This window comes from Aphelocoma coerulescens, chromosome 6, assembly GCF_041296385.1.
Source record: "Aphelocoma coerulescens isolate FSJ_1873_10779 chromosome 6, UR_Acoe_1.0, whole genome shotgun sequence".
Lineage (NCBI taxonomy): Eukaryota > Metazoa > Chordata > Aves > Passeriformes > Corvidae > Aphelocoma > Aphelocoma coerulescens.
Window position 1 is genome coordinate 28,865,686 of NC_091020.1, and position 16,729 is coordinate 28,882,414.

General features: G+C 48.2%; 1 protein-coding gene across 4 annotated transcripts in view; it reads left to right on the plus strand.

Moving 5' to 3' along the window:
* VWA2 (von Willebrand factor A domain containing 2) overlaps window positions 1-16,729 on the plus strand; it is a 141,675-nt gene that overhangs the window by 460 nt on the left and 124,486 nt on the right. For 3 of the 4 annotated variants that reach the window (XM_069020068.1, XM_069020070.1, XM_069020071.1), the window contains exons 2-6: window positions 1,092-1,285; window positions 4,396-4,454; window positions 5,013-5,087; window positions 7,055-7,188; window positions 8,517-8,626. In XM_069020068.1, the coding sequence (XP_068876169.1) occupies window positions 4,406-4,454; window positions 5,013-5,087; window positions 7,055-7,188; window positions 8,517-8,626 (368 nt within the window). In that variant the 5' untranslated portion in view covers window positions 1,092-1,285; window positions 4,396-4,405. Of the gene's footprint in view, window positions 1-1,091; window positions 1,286-3,431; window positions 3,554-4,395; window positions 4,455-5,012; window positions 5,088-7,054; window positions 7,189-8,516; window positions 8,627-16,729 lie in introns of those variants that run through there. The other variant, XM_069020069.1, reaches the window with a different exon arrangement.

Genomic DNA, 16,729 nt, shown 5'->3' on the forward strand with positions numbered 1-16,729 from the left:
GCCCCTGTGGGGCCGGGGACAGGAGGCACCCAAAAGGCCGGTTCTGCAGCCGAGGTCCCGTCGCGGGTCTGCAGGAGCCGCGGCCGCTGTGCCTCTGGTCCCCCTGCAGGGACCCCCGAGCTCAGAGCAGGGATTGCCCCAGCTTGGCCGCAACACGGTGTGAATCTGTTCACTCCGATAAATAAATAGTGCCATGCTGTGTTAGTAAAATAACAAAAAACCCCACCACTCAGGAAACCAAACTCTGCCCGTGCTCTAGTGCTTTAATTAGTTTGTTTCTAGCAATTTTGGGGTGTGGCCAGGGGAAAGTGCTGAACCTGCCAGGGCAGGCTTTCCAACAGGTTGTGTCTCACGTACTTAATAAAAATCTTTCAGCAAAAGACACAAGAACAACTTGATCAAGTCTTGATAATCAAGGAAGCCCTGAAGGGCCTGGGATGATACCTGTAATGTGTCTGGACACTTGCACTTCATGAAGGAAATGAGAGTAACTTTTTTATTTTGCATAGTGAAGATGAGGCATCACTGTGAGACAAATCCTCCATGCAATCAGATTTTCCCACTTTATTCAGCAAAGGCTGCGCTGGAGAGGCAGTGTGTGTGCTGATCCACTCCTTATGTGTGCTGGGCTATCAACTGTGTCATCCTCAGTGTGTGCTCTTAAAGGTGTCTTGGTCTTCCAGGAAGACTCTGAGAGGAATTAGTAGATGGAATGGCTTAGAAAGTAGATCTCTCTTGGCCCTATCAGAGTTATTAAAAAAAAAAAAAAAAAATTCCATGTGGAAGATCCTGACTTTCTAAAGTAGGGCCTTCAGGAAGTCTCCTTTTCAGAAGGGCCCACAGACCACTGTCCTGAAAATGCGTGCAGGTAACAGCTTGTACATGTCTGTGGGACTGACACCGTGAAGATCATTCCCAGGCTGTGGCTTGTCCTTTGGGGCTCACAGAGATGCAGCAGGAAGATAAGGTGAGCATTTGGGTTAGTTTTATCATAGGGGGTAGGTATGAGATGATCTCAGCATGTATCAGATTGTGAGAGCTACATTGAATGCCAGAGATGTTAAAAAAGGATTTTTCCTCTCTCTCTTCAGCCTCCGGTGTCGGGAATCACTGAAGCTGACAGCTCTCCCACTCCATTCTTTGGGAACAATTCACACCTGCTCCTGCTGCAGGTAGATCAGTAGTTGATCTACCTCAGGTGTGGATGTTTCTGGCTGGTGCAAAGCAGTGCAGATCAGGCCAGACACCCAGCTGGAGATTCGCTACCCAGATTTGCCCAGATCAGGTGAGGGGTGACAAAACCAATTACAGTAATTGCTCCAGAACCTACAGCCTTGAATGAGTTCTCAGTAGAGTGTGTAACAAAGTTACCTGTATGCTTTTATAACCTCAATATAATTACATCGTTTGCTTGTCTATTTTCTTATGCTGCTGTTTGACCTAAGACACCAAATTCCTGCAGATCACTGTTCCCCTTTCCTCAGCCACTCCAGAAAACATTTCTTCCCAGCATCTACCCTGGCTGCCCACTGCTACAAGCATCGAGTGCTTGTGATGCTGAGGCAAGCTCTGGCTCCCTTGGGTGGGTTTGCATTTGGCAAAAGATCTAAAAAGTGAGACATTCATGGGGACACTCCTGCTGCTCTAGCCACAGGCAAAGTCAGTAGCATAAGCACTTCTGTCAGAACAAACTACACAGTAAGTATAGCAAAAGCTCTCAGGTCAGAAAAGTGTCTTTTATTCTGTAACTCATTGGTTGTACAGGACCTGATCTGCAGCATGTTGATTTTGACAGTACCCCATGTGAGCAGTGCTGCAGGATCAAGGTCTCTTTACGTACAGGAGCCTTTATTGTGCAGGGGAAAAGAGCCTCTCAAAACTCTCTCGCTGCAGAACTGGGTGGGGGAGAAAAAATAAGCTGGTTTTGCAGAGCATCTTAGGGAAGTTTAATCTTGTTTATCCTTTGGAGAAAAACATTGTCAAAACTTTTAGACTGAAATTTGTGATGTTTGTTTTAAGAAGTTAAACATTTCCGTGTTGTCTTCCTTCTCACCCCTTCAGTTTCAGATCCCACTGTGAGTTGCCCCCAGGCAATGCCTGTTGCTGGGCAGAGGTGATGCATGGAGCTCCTAATAGAAGTTGTCCACTGCCTCCAAACCTTGTCAAGAACAAAAAAGTAAAATTTACTTATGGAAAACATGCTGAGAGAGACTGAAAAAGGAGTCAGCAAGATTGGTCTCCTCTCTTCCCTCCCTACATCTGAATATCAGATGAGCATGTAGCAGTGGGCTCCCCTCAGCAAGCTGGGGCCATTCCTCAGGAGTGACAGGAGGTTACTTAGCTTGTAAAGAACATGCTTTAATGAATATGCAGTGTAATCTTTCCTGCTTTCTCCTCTGTTCAAATGAGTGATATTTTGCAGCGTTGAAAGATATGTTGGGAAGGTACTCGTCAAGAAGAGCTTTTCTCCGCTTTACCTCTCTCTCTCCAGTCTCTGGTCTCACTCTTCCAAATACAGTACACATGGTTGCAACTCTTAGCTTCAAGTAAGTTGTTGTCATATTCATGTGTCCAAGTGAGAATCTGGGTACAAAAATAGGAGTTTTGACTTAGTATGGTTTAAAAAAATTTTTTTTTGTCTCAGTATTGAGGTAGATCATTCCCTATCTTAAGGGCTGAGAAGATAAAATGAAAAGGTCCTTCACTCAGTACACCATCCCCCAGCAAAGCTGCTGTTTAAGGTTGCTGCTGCTAAGCCTGGACTAATGCTGATGAGCAGCAGGTGATTATGAAGCTTTCTTTCAATTCCTGCTGCTGAGGGTCTGGCTGGGCTGAAAGGCAAAGAATTCATCCTGCAGATTAGTTGATTTAAACCCAAGATAAGACCAAGTTGTAGAAACATCTCAACCTGTCAATGTTTTGTGTGAAAACAATGTGAAATCCCCCCATACCTGTCACACATGACTGCAAGCAGAGGCCTGTCCTGCTTTGGGTGATGTGCACTCTGGAAATAGCTCCTAGAAAGAATGTCCTGAAGCATGGCAGAAGAATGACCTTTCCTCTGTGGCATGTGCAGGGCTTGAAGCTCCTGAGGGACACACATTGGGGGTTCTCCAATGAAGTCATGTATTGTGTTGACCTCCCTTTACTTAGCCAAGCCTGGGATCTGTTAATTTGGTGGGGGCAGTCTTGTGGGGGTGTTGGGAGGATGTGCTGAAGGGTGATGCTTGATGCATCTGGCACTGCAAGACAGTGTTATTGTGTCTGTAATCCCTAGTGTAATCTCTAGATTTCTTAATCCCCTCTTCACTGTGTACCCATGCAGGTAACTGAGCATGGCCTGCTATGGGTATCTTGCCTTGTCTGATGTGAAAGGTATATAATTTGCTGCAGACACAAGTCTTTCCTGAGAAAAATCCCCCTCTGTTTTCTTGGAAAAGCAATTAATAGAGCTGGTTATCAAGAAATGCTCCTACTTTTAACTACATGAAGAAAGTCTGCTTTGCAATAACAAGGGCAGAGACCCATCAGGAATCTGGTCAAGTATGCTCTGGTGAGTGCTTTTAATCTGGAGAAAAGATAAATACACGTTTGAAATAGAAAGCCAAGAGCTCTACCAGATACATTTGGTCTAAATCTGGGCATACTTGAAAGTGTCACTGAAATCCACCTATGATGTGATGGCAGCCTTGCTGATTTCAAAGGAAAAATGAGCAGAAAATTGACTTTGCTGGACAGTTATGCATAAAAACATCTCCCCAGAAAGCCAGTCCTTGGAAAACATAAGGCATGAAAGAGCCTGGGCTTGAGTGTTGTTGGAGACCCGTGATGGGGTAGTGTGCAGCAGCGCTGCAGGACCCGAGGGACAGGGACAGGTCCCCTGTGCTGGGCTCCACAGCCGGGACGTCCCGACCAGAGCTGATGGGGAGCTCGAGGGGATGCGGCTCGGGAGTGCTCGGTGAACCCCTGGAGCAGCTCTGTTCAGCTCTGTACCGACTTCCCCAGGGACATGGGGCCCCGGTGGGACTCAGCTGTGAGAGGGAGGTGCACTGAAGAAGGAGGAGAGGAGAGGTCTGCGTGGGCATGGAGAGGAGGGGAGGCAGGGTTAGGCTGTCCCTCCTCCCCTGCCAGGGCTGCTCCCTCCGGATGTGATGGGAAAGGAGAGGAGTATGTAGAGAGATTTTCTTTTCTATCATTTCCTCATTTTCATGGGTTTTCCTTCTCTCTGTTCCCCACCCTTCTCCCCAAGGCAGGAATTACTTTTGCCCCTCAGACTGCATGTTTCTGAGCTCATCACCTGAGACACCCAGGAAGATGATCAGCTGCAGGTAAAGAAATTGGCTTTAGGAATTGGATTTCAATTCATCTCCTTGTTTGTTTGTTTTTTCTCTCCAGATTTGTCACCATGAACATCTTGTCATTTGAGTCCATCTGCGTTTTCCTGCTTTGTCAAGGTATGTTTAAAGTTGCCATTCTGCATCAGTGGTTTTGTCTCAGGTGCTTCCCCATCCCTTCTCTGAGGAAGGAGAGCCAAGTCAGAGCCTCTCCAGGCGGTTTAGGGATAAACTTCTGAAACATAGTTTCACACAAAAGGGGAGAAGATAATACCTGGAGAAACGGCTTTTCTGAGAATTCGAACACGTGGCTGATCTGTATGTAAAGCGTCTAATTGATATGAGAAAAGCTGATGTTAAGGTATTAAAAGTGCATAAATCTCTCCAGTGTTTATGACTGTAGTCTCAGAAGCCTAAGGCTGGCCTAGCTCTCATTCTTGCACTGTATCCCTGCATGCAGTGAGCAGCGGGACTATCCTGTGTGCTGGAGTCATGTCCTTGGTATTTTTCATGCTCTCTGTGTCCCTGCTAGAAGGAATTTCCTGACACAGATACAGTGCTGTGTAATCAAATTATTTTTTGCAACTGTAAAACCTATACAGCAAACCAGCATTTTTGCTGTTACAGGTGAAACCCTGTGTATCTTGTTCATGGATGATTATCTGCTTGATCCCACAGCTTTGCTGGTGTTGGGTATACAACAAATCCATGTTGACCAGGAGATGATTGGCAAGATCGCAGCTGCTGGCCAGTGTAAGTTTGTTTTATAAAGCAAGTCTTTCCTATTTCTGAATTCCCTCTTTCTTTGGTTGTTTTGGTGTTTTTTGTTTTGGGTTTTTTAAATTTTTTTGTTGTTGTAGTTATTTACATTTATCAGCCCCTCTTCAATCCATAAACTCCCCATCGATGCTCTGGCAAGCACAGCACTGTGGCTGCCTCTGCCCTAGCCTGGCTTTCTTCCCCATTGGTGTTAGCTCTCCTGGGAAGTGATCTACTCTGTTTTTCCCAAATTGGCTATTTGCCAACTGGATGGTGTTTCTGTCAGTTCCTTCAGTGCCTACTCCAAGCAGTCCTGATTTAAAGACCTGTGTTTAATTACAGACTTGATCAGACCTCCCACGTGGGTGGTTTTTTCAGGCTGTAAAGCCAGCACCAGTCAGGATGCTGGGAGCAGGAGTGATGGGGCTCTGGCTGGCCAGCATATGTTCACCTGCAGCTCCCTTATTGTGCTTGGTATCGGTTACTGATAAACTGTCATGAATTCTCTCCTGATAGCCATTTGTTTCCTATTGTCTGTCAAGGGATAAATTGCATTTATTCCTATGCCAGGCATGGTCTCCAGCTCTATGCTGTAGTACCACGTGTTCAGCTCAGACTTTCCATCCCGAGGATGAGTGTTTGGGTGTTTCTCCCTCCTGCATGTCACCAGGAGTCCCTTGGTGGGCTGCAGACATCCTGCGTACAAGTGCCTGGAGAAGAGCTGCATTGCCCTCCTCAACTCCAGAGCCACCTGAGGAGTGTTTCTCCATGCTGAGCCCAATCTGGGGGCTCTGCAGTTTTCTCTGTGCATGCTTAGGCAAGGATAACAGCCCTGTTGCATCTCCAGATTCAGCCCAGCTCCGAGGGCAGGGCTGACAAGCCGGGACGCCGCTGGCAGGGAGGCTGTGCTCCAGCTTGTCCTCAGCACAGTGCCCCAGGGCAAGGCTGGGTGCCCCGTTAGAAGAACCAGTGACCCAGAAGGGAATGCCTCACAGCTTTCAATCCCTGTAATCTGGTATTAGAAAACCCTAATTATAAATTCAGGTTTTGGCTAGCAGGAATGATTTGGAAAAGGTAATGATAACTAACAAAAAGATTATAGTAATGGGTGTAGAGTAATGTCACCAACCAGCACAGCTCTTATGGGGTCGGTATGCTTGATCTCTATTGAACTTCTGGATTCATTTTCCCTTGAAGCTGAATCTGGCAAATGCTGCAGAGGAGACTTAAAAATTTCCCTTTAAATGCCTTGAAAACGACTCTTCAGAGTCTGCAAAAGGCCATTTATGTATTTATTTATTTATTTATGTGAAATTGTGGGTTTCCACTGCAGCAAAAGCACCTCAGAATCTTATACTTGGGAGCAGTTGTGTTCATGCAGGCAGGGGTGATACAAAGACACATCTCTGAAGAGGAGATAAAAGGCAGATTTTCATGAAGAATGTTTCTGTCACTGTCTGGGAGCTGTTCAGAGAGTTCGTGTTCAGGAAAATGAGAGCCTGTTTTGAAAAATGTGCTGCAGATGAAACACACTGGGCTCTGTGGGACTCAGTAGACTTTGCAAATGTCTCCTGGATTTACATCTGTGCCTTGGGCTGGGAGAGCCTGCAGGTCCCACTGGGCATGGCTCCCTCTCCCTGCTTCTCACCCTTCCCTCTGTGTCCTCTCTGGGAGAGCATCTCTCCCCGTATTTCGTGATACTTCACTGCACTGGCTGCTCCTGTGCTGTCTCTGGGACCAGGCTGGGGCCTTGAACTCCAAGGTCAGTCTGGCAGACTGAGAGCTGAGCTGGAGCTGCTGCAGGCCAGAGCAGGGGTGGATGTGGGCTTCGGGTTGTGACCACTGGGCTGGCCTGGTCCATCCTCTGCAGTTTGTCTGGATTTTCAGCTCTTGGCTGCCTGCTTCCAGAGAGTGGGGCTAACAAAGCGTGGTTTCACAGTGTATGTATTTTTTTCTCCTAGTGATGCAGTGCTCTGCCTCGTTAGATGTCCTTTTCCTCCTGGATGGCTCCTACAGCATTGGCAAAGGAAGCTTTGAAAGGTCCAAGCACTTTGCAGGCAAGCTCTGTGATGCCTTGGACATCCATCCAGACAGAGTGAGTGTCACGAATATCTCCTCTAATTTTCAAACAGCTCGGCAATGTGTCTAAAGGCCAGTGGTAACATGCTGAATAAAATTGCAAAATTTCAACCTACCAGCTGCCATGGGGGAAGAGTATTTTTATTCAGAAAGATGCAGTTTGTGGAGCAGTGAGATTGGAGAATGCTTCTTGATTCTTCACAGATTTTAAGCAGTTCCTTTTGATCTTGAGAAAAGACATAGTCCTTCAGGTTAAAGATTATTATCTGGGGTTTTTTTACCGATTTTATTTTGGTTTGGATGCTCATCGATTAAAGTAATTGGAGCTTTCTGTTGCTTTTCCTTGGAAAACTGCAGAATTAGTCTCTGGGAAGTTAACCACCTTTCTGTATAGATGTAAATTATGTAGTCTGCTTGCTCTGCTTCCCCCAGAAGGAGATGGATGCTGTGCTGCTGTAGTCTTAGGTCTTGCTCCCTGGAGTCAGCCTTGAGGCACCTCTGGGCCTGAATGACACATCCTGGGGTTTTTCTGAGGGGATTTCAAGCCAGACTGGCTGCGGTTCCAGGTGTGCATCAGCCCCACAACCTCAGCTGAGGGCCTTGGAGCAGGCTGGGCAGGTTGCTGCACTTGATTCTATGGCAGAACCTTTCCAAATAAATGTCAGGTCTTTGGGAAGGTTGTGTCAATGAATATTTAATATTTGCAGATTTGGTGTGGTGTTCTGTTTTATATTTTAAATACCATCTTTCCCCTAGCCTTTCACTTAATCCTCACATAGACTGGACTAAAACTTAGTAGTCTTTTCACCTTTGAAGCTGTCACATTCCATAATACTTACTGTAAGACTTCAGAGAAGTCTTACAAGAAGTCTGGATGCATTGCCCAGTACAGACCATTTAGTGTATTTGGGTTTTCAGCTGGAGGAAATGGTTTTAGAGAAGCTATTAGAAAAAAGTATTGGTTTGTGTTGCCTGCTGTGCTCATTGCCAGAGGGAGCCACTCTTAGTACAGTGTGTAAATGGGTTGGTGTAGAAGGTGTTATTTATAAACTTACTGTCCCTGAGGCTGTGAGCTGCTCTGGGTGGATAAATATAGATCCTGAGCTGCCTGTAACTGCTACAGAGGCTCCTGTTGTTTCCAGATAAACTTTTTTGCCTTGTTTATAGTCTGTATAGATAATACTGGAGTTTTTGCTCTATTTTAAAGTTCATTTAGAGTGTCAGTGGCTCAAGGGTGAAAATAGAGTTTGCCTCTTTACAATTTAGACTTCCCAGGTTTGTAAATTGATAAAAAGAGTAAAACTTGCACAGACACCTTTCATAACCTTTAATCTTTCCTTTTAGGTCCGTGTGGGAATGATACAGTTCAGCTCAACTCCCCACCTTGAATTCCCACTGGATTCTTATCTAACCAAACAAGAAGTGAAAGAGAGAATCAAGAGGACTGTGTTCAGGTCAGCTTATTTTACAGCTCTTCTCTTTTTCTGGGCTATGAATAATCTCTGAATTGAGAGGTTTTTTGAGATTTAGAAATCTCTGCTTCTGCTGTGCTTGCAGCACCAGTGTGATGCTCCCAGGGACAGAGGTGAATGAACACTGTGGTCCATGATCCACTATCCACTGAAAATGTGAAACCTGGTCTGTCTCAGTGAAAGCTGATAGGAGATAAAGTTTTCAGTGTCCCTTTAGAATGTGAGAGAGTTCTCCAGGTCTTTCTGTCTATTTGAGCCAGGCAGTGGGTTACATCCTGTGTGGAAAAACAAGCATGGTGTTCCCTCATGGCTGAGCAAAGGCAGCACAGTGTGCTGCTTCATTTTTTGGTGGTTACAGTTTGTCACTAACTCCTGTGAATTAGTGACAAACTGCTGGTCTGTAGATATTTATGTGTGCTTACTGAATTCAAGAGGATCAGGTTTTCAAATGGAAACCTTTTTTCTTCCTGAATATTAAGAGTTGGATGTCTTCCCATGACTCAGGAAATGGAGCCAGAAGTCCAAAGAAGAGCTGTCCTTAGAGTCTCTCAAAATCCAAACTTTCCATCTCAGAGATATACATTTGGATCTACTAAGGATCTGACAATCACCCCTAAATAACACTTGTTTTGGTGATAGATGAGGTACTGGTAAGGCCTGTGGATGTCTGCTCTTTTAGCTGATCTGCTTTAGGACTAAGGGTTAGATCAGCATTTCCCATGGATATCTGCCACTCTCAACATGAGGTACATATTGCAAGCAAATGTGATCAGTTTTGCATTTTTCAAGCAAGATCAGTTGGCTGGATTTTGTTGTATTTCTTTTGATGAGTTTAGCAAATCGAGAAAACCTCTCATGTACTGTTACAGGAAAAACTTAAAGAAAACAAGATACATTCCTCCTCACTGGTTGTTGTTGAAAGTCTGTGAGAGCAGAGAAAGTGAAGCAGCATTTGCTGTCTGGCACTGCATTTCCTTGTTGACAACAGAGGGATGCTGACAGATCAAACAGAAATGACTTTTTGCCTGGCTATTTCATCTAGTTAAAACGAAAAGCTGACATTTTGAAGTAGATAAAATAGTTATGGATGCATTCCAGTTGGCTTCTGAAAAAAAAGGGGTGTTTGACATTTTGCTTGAGAGTTTCCTTGATGTGCTTCTGATGAACCTTTGGCCAGTGAGGCCTTTCCTGACTTCAGCCCGGAGCTGATAGCACTTGGAAGGAGGCAGCACCGGGCTGAAGTGAAGCTTTTGTGATTTATTTGGAGACTGCCGGTCTCTCTCTGTGAATGCTTTCCAAATAGCTTTGGAATTCATTGGCCAGTTCCAGCCATACTCAGTGGTAATCTCAAGCTAAATTTCATATGGACTTCTTTCATGTAAGTCAGCAGCTGGAGAGAAACCTTCTTAGTGCTGTCCCTGAAGAAAGATAGTGGGTAAAATCCAGATTTCCTTGTACTTCAGAAAATCCTTATTGGAGTAATGCCTCAAACACAATTCCACTGTGTCAAAACCCAGTGAAGCTCCAAATACAAATTAATAAGCAAATCAATTTAATGAGCTCTTTATTAAATTTTCTAATCCTCAGGGCTCACATGGGCACAGTGTACTGAGTTCATCAGGATTTAGTAACCACACTCACTCTGCACAGCGTATTTTTCCTTATGCAAAGCACTCTTCACCAAAACATCTCAAAGACATCTGGTCAGAAAAAGGCAAATTTGGACTTGCTATGAACACATGGTCACTGAGTATGCTTGGAAATTATGGAAACGCAGAGAAGGAAGAAGTTCAAAGCAAAGAGGCCTGGCAAGTACAGAGCGAAAAAAGCTTCTGTGAAAATCAGAGGTGCTAGGAATCAGGTGCTGGGGCAAAGGATGGATGTTCAGAAAGCAAATGAGGTGTGTTTGTTTCAATGCAGACAAAGAACTGTGAATCCTCCAAGGAAGGAGTGACACTTATGGTTTGATTCCCCTGGATTGCTCTGGACAGCAATAAAAGCAGCCTTAAAGGGCAATTACAGGAAATAATTTATAGCATCACAGAATTAGACGACAGCTTAAAATGTGCACTCTGCTCTAGTGCCTTTATTATCACCAGGTCTGTGCCATGTGTGGGAAGAAGCTGAGTGGGGCAGGGGCTGAGGAGAAGGACTTGGGGGTGCTGATGGAGGAGAAGCTCAGCGTGAGCCAGCAATCTGTGCTGCCAGCCCAAAAAGGCACCCATGGGCTGAGCTGCGTGGAAAGGAGCAAAGAGCTGCAGGTCAAGGGAGGTAATTGTGGCCCTCTAGTCCATTTTTTGAGATCCCACGTGGAGCACACTAGATCTTTGTCTGGGGGCCCCCAGGATAGGAAGGGTTTGGACCTGCTTGAATGAGTTCAGAGGAGAGCGACTGAGGTCCTCAGAGGGTTGGGGAACCTCTGCTTTGAAGACAGTCTGGACAGAGAATGTGTTCCAGAGAGAGATGCCTCTGCCTGAATTCAGGCGCAAATGAGACCATATGATGACAACATACGGATTTTATTTAATGTGGATTTTATTTAACAAGAAATGTGAAGGAGGAAGAAAAATAGGAGCTATTTCTTTCAGTCTCAGAGAGAGCAGAAGAGAATCTGTTGGAACTAGATGACCTTTGAGGTCCTTCCCAAACGAAACCATTCGGTGATGCTAGAGTATGTGTAGATGTGTATTTTAACTTGATATTGTTGTACTACTACTACTACTACTACTACTACTACTACTAATTTTCTACTACTATTTCATCTTCATCTTCTTCTTCTTATCCCTATTCTTCTTCTTTTTCTTCTTAGTGTTTACTTCTACTATTTCTTCTTCTGTATCAACTTATCCTTAGTCCTTATTTTTATTCTTATCCTTATTTTTATTCTCATTCTTATTCTTCTTTCTCCTATTCTTGTTTAAATTGTTATTCCTTTTCCTATTCTTCTCCTTATTTATTTTTATTTTTCTTCTTATTATTCTTATTCCTTTTCCTGTTCATATTCTTTTTCTCATTCTTATTCCTTTTTTTTCCAATTTTCTTATTCTAAAACCTTTAATTATTCCTATTCTTCTTCTTCTTTTTTCTTCTTCTATTCCTATTATTATTCTTACTCTTTTTTTCTTGTTCTTATGCTTAATTCTTTTTCTCGTTTACTACTACTATTTCTTCAACTTCTTCATCTTCTTTATATTATTACTAGTCCTATTTTTTCTTTTTGTGGGTTTTTTTGTGTTTTGTGTTGTTTTTTGTTGGTTTGTTTTTTTTTTTTTCACTACTGCTATTATTTCTTAAAGCCAACTTCCCTCTGTTTTGGAAGAATTGTTTGGTGAAGTCGTGCAGTGGAGTCCTGGGAGCAACACCTCCTGTCTGTGGCCATTCCTCATGGATAAAATCCCAAAGGATCAGCATGTAGTCCTTTCAGGATGAGAGGAAATGGCCTTGGATTCCAGCAGGGGAGGTTCAGATTAAATATTCCAAACAACTTTTCCCTGACAAAGTGGTCAGGAATTGATTGCAAGAAGTTGCTCAGGGAGGTGGTAGAGTCACTGTCTCTGGAAGTGTTCAAGTATTGTCTGGATGTGGCACTTGGGGACATGGTTTCAGGGTGATGATGGTGGTGCCAGGCTGAGGGTGGGACTGGATGACTTTCAAGGTCTCTTCCCACGCTGATGAGCCTCTGGCCTTCACCGCTGAGCCACGTGGCACCGAGTGTCCCGCATGGATACTGGTTTGAGGCTGGCCACACGGGTAATATTTGCCCTTGGGGAGCGTGGCTTGGGATGCTCCCAAGCAGCCGGGGATTGCTGAGGCTGCAGGGACATGTCCAGGCAAAGGCAGCCCGTGTGGCTCCCCCAGGACGTAGGGCAGGCTGCCGGCCAGCTGCCGTGCAGGGGGCCCGGGCTGGCGCCGGCCGCAGCCCTAATCCTCGGGCTGTGGCGCCAGGCAGGGGCAGCGGAACAGGCTGCGCAGCATCCACAGCGCCCGCCCGAGGCGGGAGGGGCGTTTCTTGCGGGGACCCAGCTGCTGGCTGAGGGCCTGGGCTCCCAGGAGGGGAGGCGAGGCACAGAGCGGCACTTGGGGGCACGGCTCAGATGGCCCGTGCTCAACCCAGGCCTCGCGAGGGGCAGGCACTGGGAGCCTGCCTCCTGCCAAACCTCCCAGCTCTCTGTCTTCTTCACGGAGCTCCAGGAGGCTCACTCCATCCCACTCGTCCTCCTCCCGCGGCAAGGCCTTGTCCCCCACGTTCTGTTCCCAGCTGTCCTGCATCAGGTCGCGGTCACTGTCATTTTCCCAGCTGGACTGAGCTGAAGGTCTCTTGCCGTTCCCTTTGGAAAGCTCCTGGCCAACGGAGTCTTCCTCTTCAGAAAGCTCCTGGCCAATGGACTCTTCCCAATCAGACAGTTCTTGGTAGCTACCGACATCTCCATGGGACAGCTCATGTTCACTGTATTCCTCCCAGTGAGAGAAATTTTGGGAGCTACCGACTTGTCCTTGAGAAAGGCCTTGTTCTGTGCCTTCTTCCCAGTCAGAAACTTCTATGTAGCTGCTGGCTTCTCCTAGGGACAGCTCGTCCGCAGTGGATTCATCCCAGTCGGAGAGCTCGTGGTAGCTACCGGCTTCTTCTGGGGAGATCTCCTGCTCAATGCAGGCTTCCCCTTGGAGCCCTTCCTGGTCATTGGTGGTTTCTTCCAGGGACAGCTCGTCCCCCGTGGATTCATCCCAGTCGGAGAGCTCGTGGTAGCTACCGGCTTCTTCTGGGGAGAGCTCCTGCTCAATGCAGGCTTCCCCTTGGAATACATTCTGGTCGTTTCTGGCTTCTTCCAGGGACAGCTCATCCCCAGTGGATTCATCCCAGTCGGAGAGCTCGTGGTAGCTACCGGCTTCTTCTGGGGAGAGCTCCTGCTCCATACAGGCTTCCCCTTGGACCACATCCTGGTCGTTGCTGGCATATCCAGGGGACACATCCTGCTCAATGCAGGCTTCCCCTTGGAACACGTCTTGGTTGTTCCTGTCTTCTTCTTGGGACAGCTCCTGCTCAATGCAGGCTTCTCCTTGGAGCCCTTCCTGGTCGTTTCTGGCTTCTTCCAGGGACAGTTCCTGCTCAATGCAGGCTTCCCCTTGGAGCCCTTCCTGGTTATTGGTGGCTTCTTCCAGGGACAGTTCCTGCTCAATACAGGCTTCCCCTTGGACTGCATCCTGGTCGTTGCTGGCATATCCAGGGAACACGTCCTGCTCAATGCAGGCTTCCCCTTGGACCACATCCTGGTCGTTGCTGGCATATCCAGGGGACACATCCTGCTCAATGCAGGCTTCCCCTTGGAACACATCCTGGTTGTTCCTGTCTTCTTCTTGGGACAGCTCCTGCTCAATGCAGGCTTCCCCTTGGAACTCATCCTCGTCGTGGCCGGCATATCCAGGGGGCAGCTCCTGCTCAATGCAGGCTTCCCCTTGGAACACATCCTGGTTGTTGCTGGCATGTCCAGGGGGCAGCTCCTGCTCAATGCAGGCTTCCTCTTGGAGCCCTTCCTGGTCGTTTCTGGCTTCTTCCAGGGTCAGTTCCTGCTCAATGCAGGCTTCTCCTTGGAGCCCTTTCTGGTCATTGGTGGCTTCTTCCAGGGACAGTTCCTGCTCAATGCAGGCTTCCTCTTGGAACACATCCTGGTTGTTGCTGGCATATCCTGGGGACAGCTCCTGCTTAATGCAGGCTTCCTTTTGGAGCCCTTTCTGGTCATTTCTGGCTTCTTCCAGGGTCAGTTCCTGCTCAATGCAGGCTTCCCCTTGGAATACATCTTGGTCGTTGCTGGCATGTCCAGGGGGTAGCTCCTGCTCAATGCAGGCTTCCCCTTGGAACGCATCCTGGCCATTGGTGGCTTCTTCTCGGGACAGCTCCTGCTCAATGCAGGCTTCCTCTTTGGAGCCTTCCTGGTCGTTGTTGGTTTCTCCTTGAGACAGCTCTGTGTGTTCCTCATCCTCGCACTGAGAAAGCTCAAGCTCCCCAGCCGAGTCCCTGTCCTCAGTCTCTTTGTCTGCCAGGAGTGAGCCCCTGTCTGCCTCCTCCTGCTGCTCACTGAGGGCTTGGGCTCCCAGTGGGCTGGGCGAGGGGCTGGCGGTGCAGCAGGGGCTGTGCAGGGCAGAGATGGGGCTCTGTCGCTTTTGTTCTGGAGCAGCCGCTTCTAGTTCTGCAGCCGTGCTTTGCTCCAGGTCCCTCTGTTCCTCTGGCTGCTGGATTGATGCCTGGACCTCAAGCACGGCCTCTCGCACCACCTCATGGCTGATGTGCCATGCCAAGTCCAGCAGAGCCTGGCTGTAGCCTGGGGGGCTGCGTGGAGCAGGGACTGGGCTCTCTGTCGCTGCCGATGGCACCTCCTCCCTGAGGCCAGGAGAACCTGGTGCCTTTTCCACCTCGGCAGGCAGAGGCTCGGGGGGCTGCTCCTCCTCAGCAGCTGCAGCTGGAGCAGCAGCGGCTGCCAGCTCATCGTCTGTGGGACTCGCTGGGGCAGGAGAGGCGCCGGGCAGCTCACGGGCTGCCTCTCCTGCCACCTGGGTGCTCACGCTGCTGGGAGAGGCGGGCCCCTCCTGGGCATCCTCATCCTTCTCTGGGTACGAGGGTTTGTCCCAGGTCTTGCAACTGACACCTTCTGCCCATTGGGGCAGCCCCTGGCTGCTGACACTTCCTTCCCACTGGGGCAGCTTTTGGTCACTCCTGTCTTTTTCCCACTGGGGTAGCTCCTGGACACTGTAGTCTTTTCCTTGTGATAAGTCCTGGTCCTTGTTGTCTGGCACTTGGGGCAACTCTGCGTGTCTCTTGTCTCCTTCCCATTGGTACGTGTGCAGGTGGCCTGGCATATCTTCTGCCAAAGGAGACAGTTCCTGGTGTCCCTCCCCTTCCCACTGGGACAGCTCTTGGCATGACAGGTCTTCTTCCCACTGGGACAATTCTTGGCATATCTCATCCTCTTCCTCCCATGGGCACAGCTCCTGGACTGTCACGCTTTCTTCCCAGTTGTACAGCTCTTGCTGTGTGCCACGCCCCCACTGGACTTTCTCGCCTACCTCCCTCTGATGCAAATCTTGGTGTGTCACAACTCCCCATGGGGAAACTTCCTGGGTCGTCTCTTCTTCTTGCCCTTGGTAAAACTCTTGGATTGTCACTTCTTCCCAGAGGCAAGGTTCTGGGCTGCTAATGCCTCCCCACTGGGAAAGCTCTTGATCCGAGTCGTATTCCCACTCTTTGTCCATGTTGACAAAGGCCCCCTCCTCCTCAGCGTCCGACAGGGGCAGGCCTGAGCCGCCGCCTGCCCCCAGCCACTGCCCACTGAGGGCCTGGTCTTGCAGCCAGCCGGGCAAGGGGCTGGGGTGCTGTGAGTTGGGCTTCACCTTGTCCTCCTTCGCGTCTGACGTTGTGCGGCGCACAGGGATCCCGGGAGCTGCTTCCTCCTGCGAGAGCGGCTCTGGCGGGACTGGGCTCCCCAGGGCTCTGCGTCCCTTAGATACCCCCTGGCAGGGCAGGGCGGGGCTCCACCGTGTCACAAAGGCCTCCGGGCACCACAATGTCCCGCATCATCCAGGGCCCTGACACAAGGCGCCTGTGTCACAAAGGGCCACACCTGGCACCCTTCTGACAGCTGAAGCCACTGGAAGGGGCATGGAGCAGCCCCCAGGCTTGCGGGCTTCTAGACCTTTCTTATGATGCCATCATTAAAATTGTCAGAAATGCTTCTGCCTGAATTAGGGTGCAAATGAGGCCATATGCCAAAGTCAGTAGTATGGGTTTTATTTAACAGTAAATGAGAGAGAGAGAGAGAGATAGAGAGCTAGAAAGAGAAAAAAATAGAAAAGAGAGGGGTAGACAGAGAGTGACAGAGACAGATGAGAAAACCTCAGCACTCCGAGGACAATGGCATTGTGTTGATGCTCTCCATCAGGACTTCTTGGCCATAAAGGTTCCCTGAAAACATGGAGTTGAGGGGATTGACATACATTTGGGCCAGGTGGGAACGCCCAGGTAGCTGCCCGGGTGGGGGGCAAGTTTGACACAGTCTCTTGCAACAGACTCTGGATCTGTTGCATCCCTTTGCATCG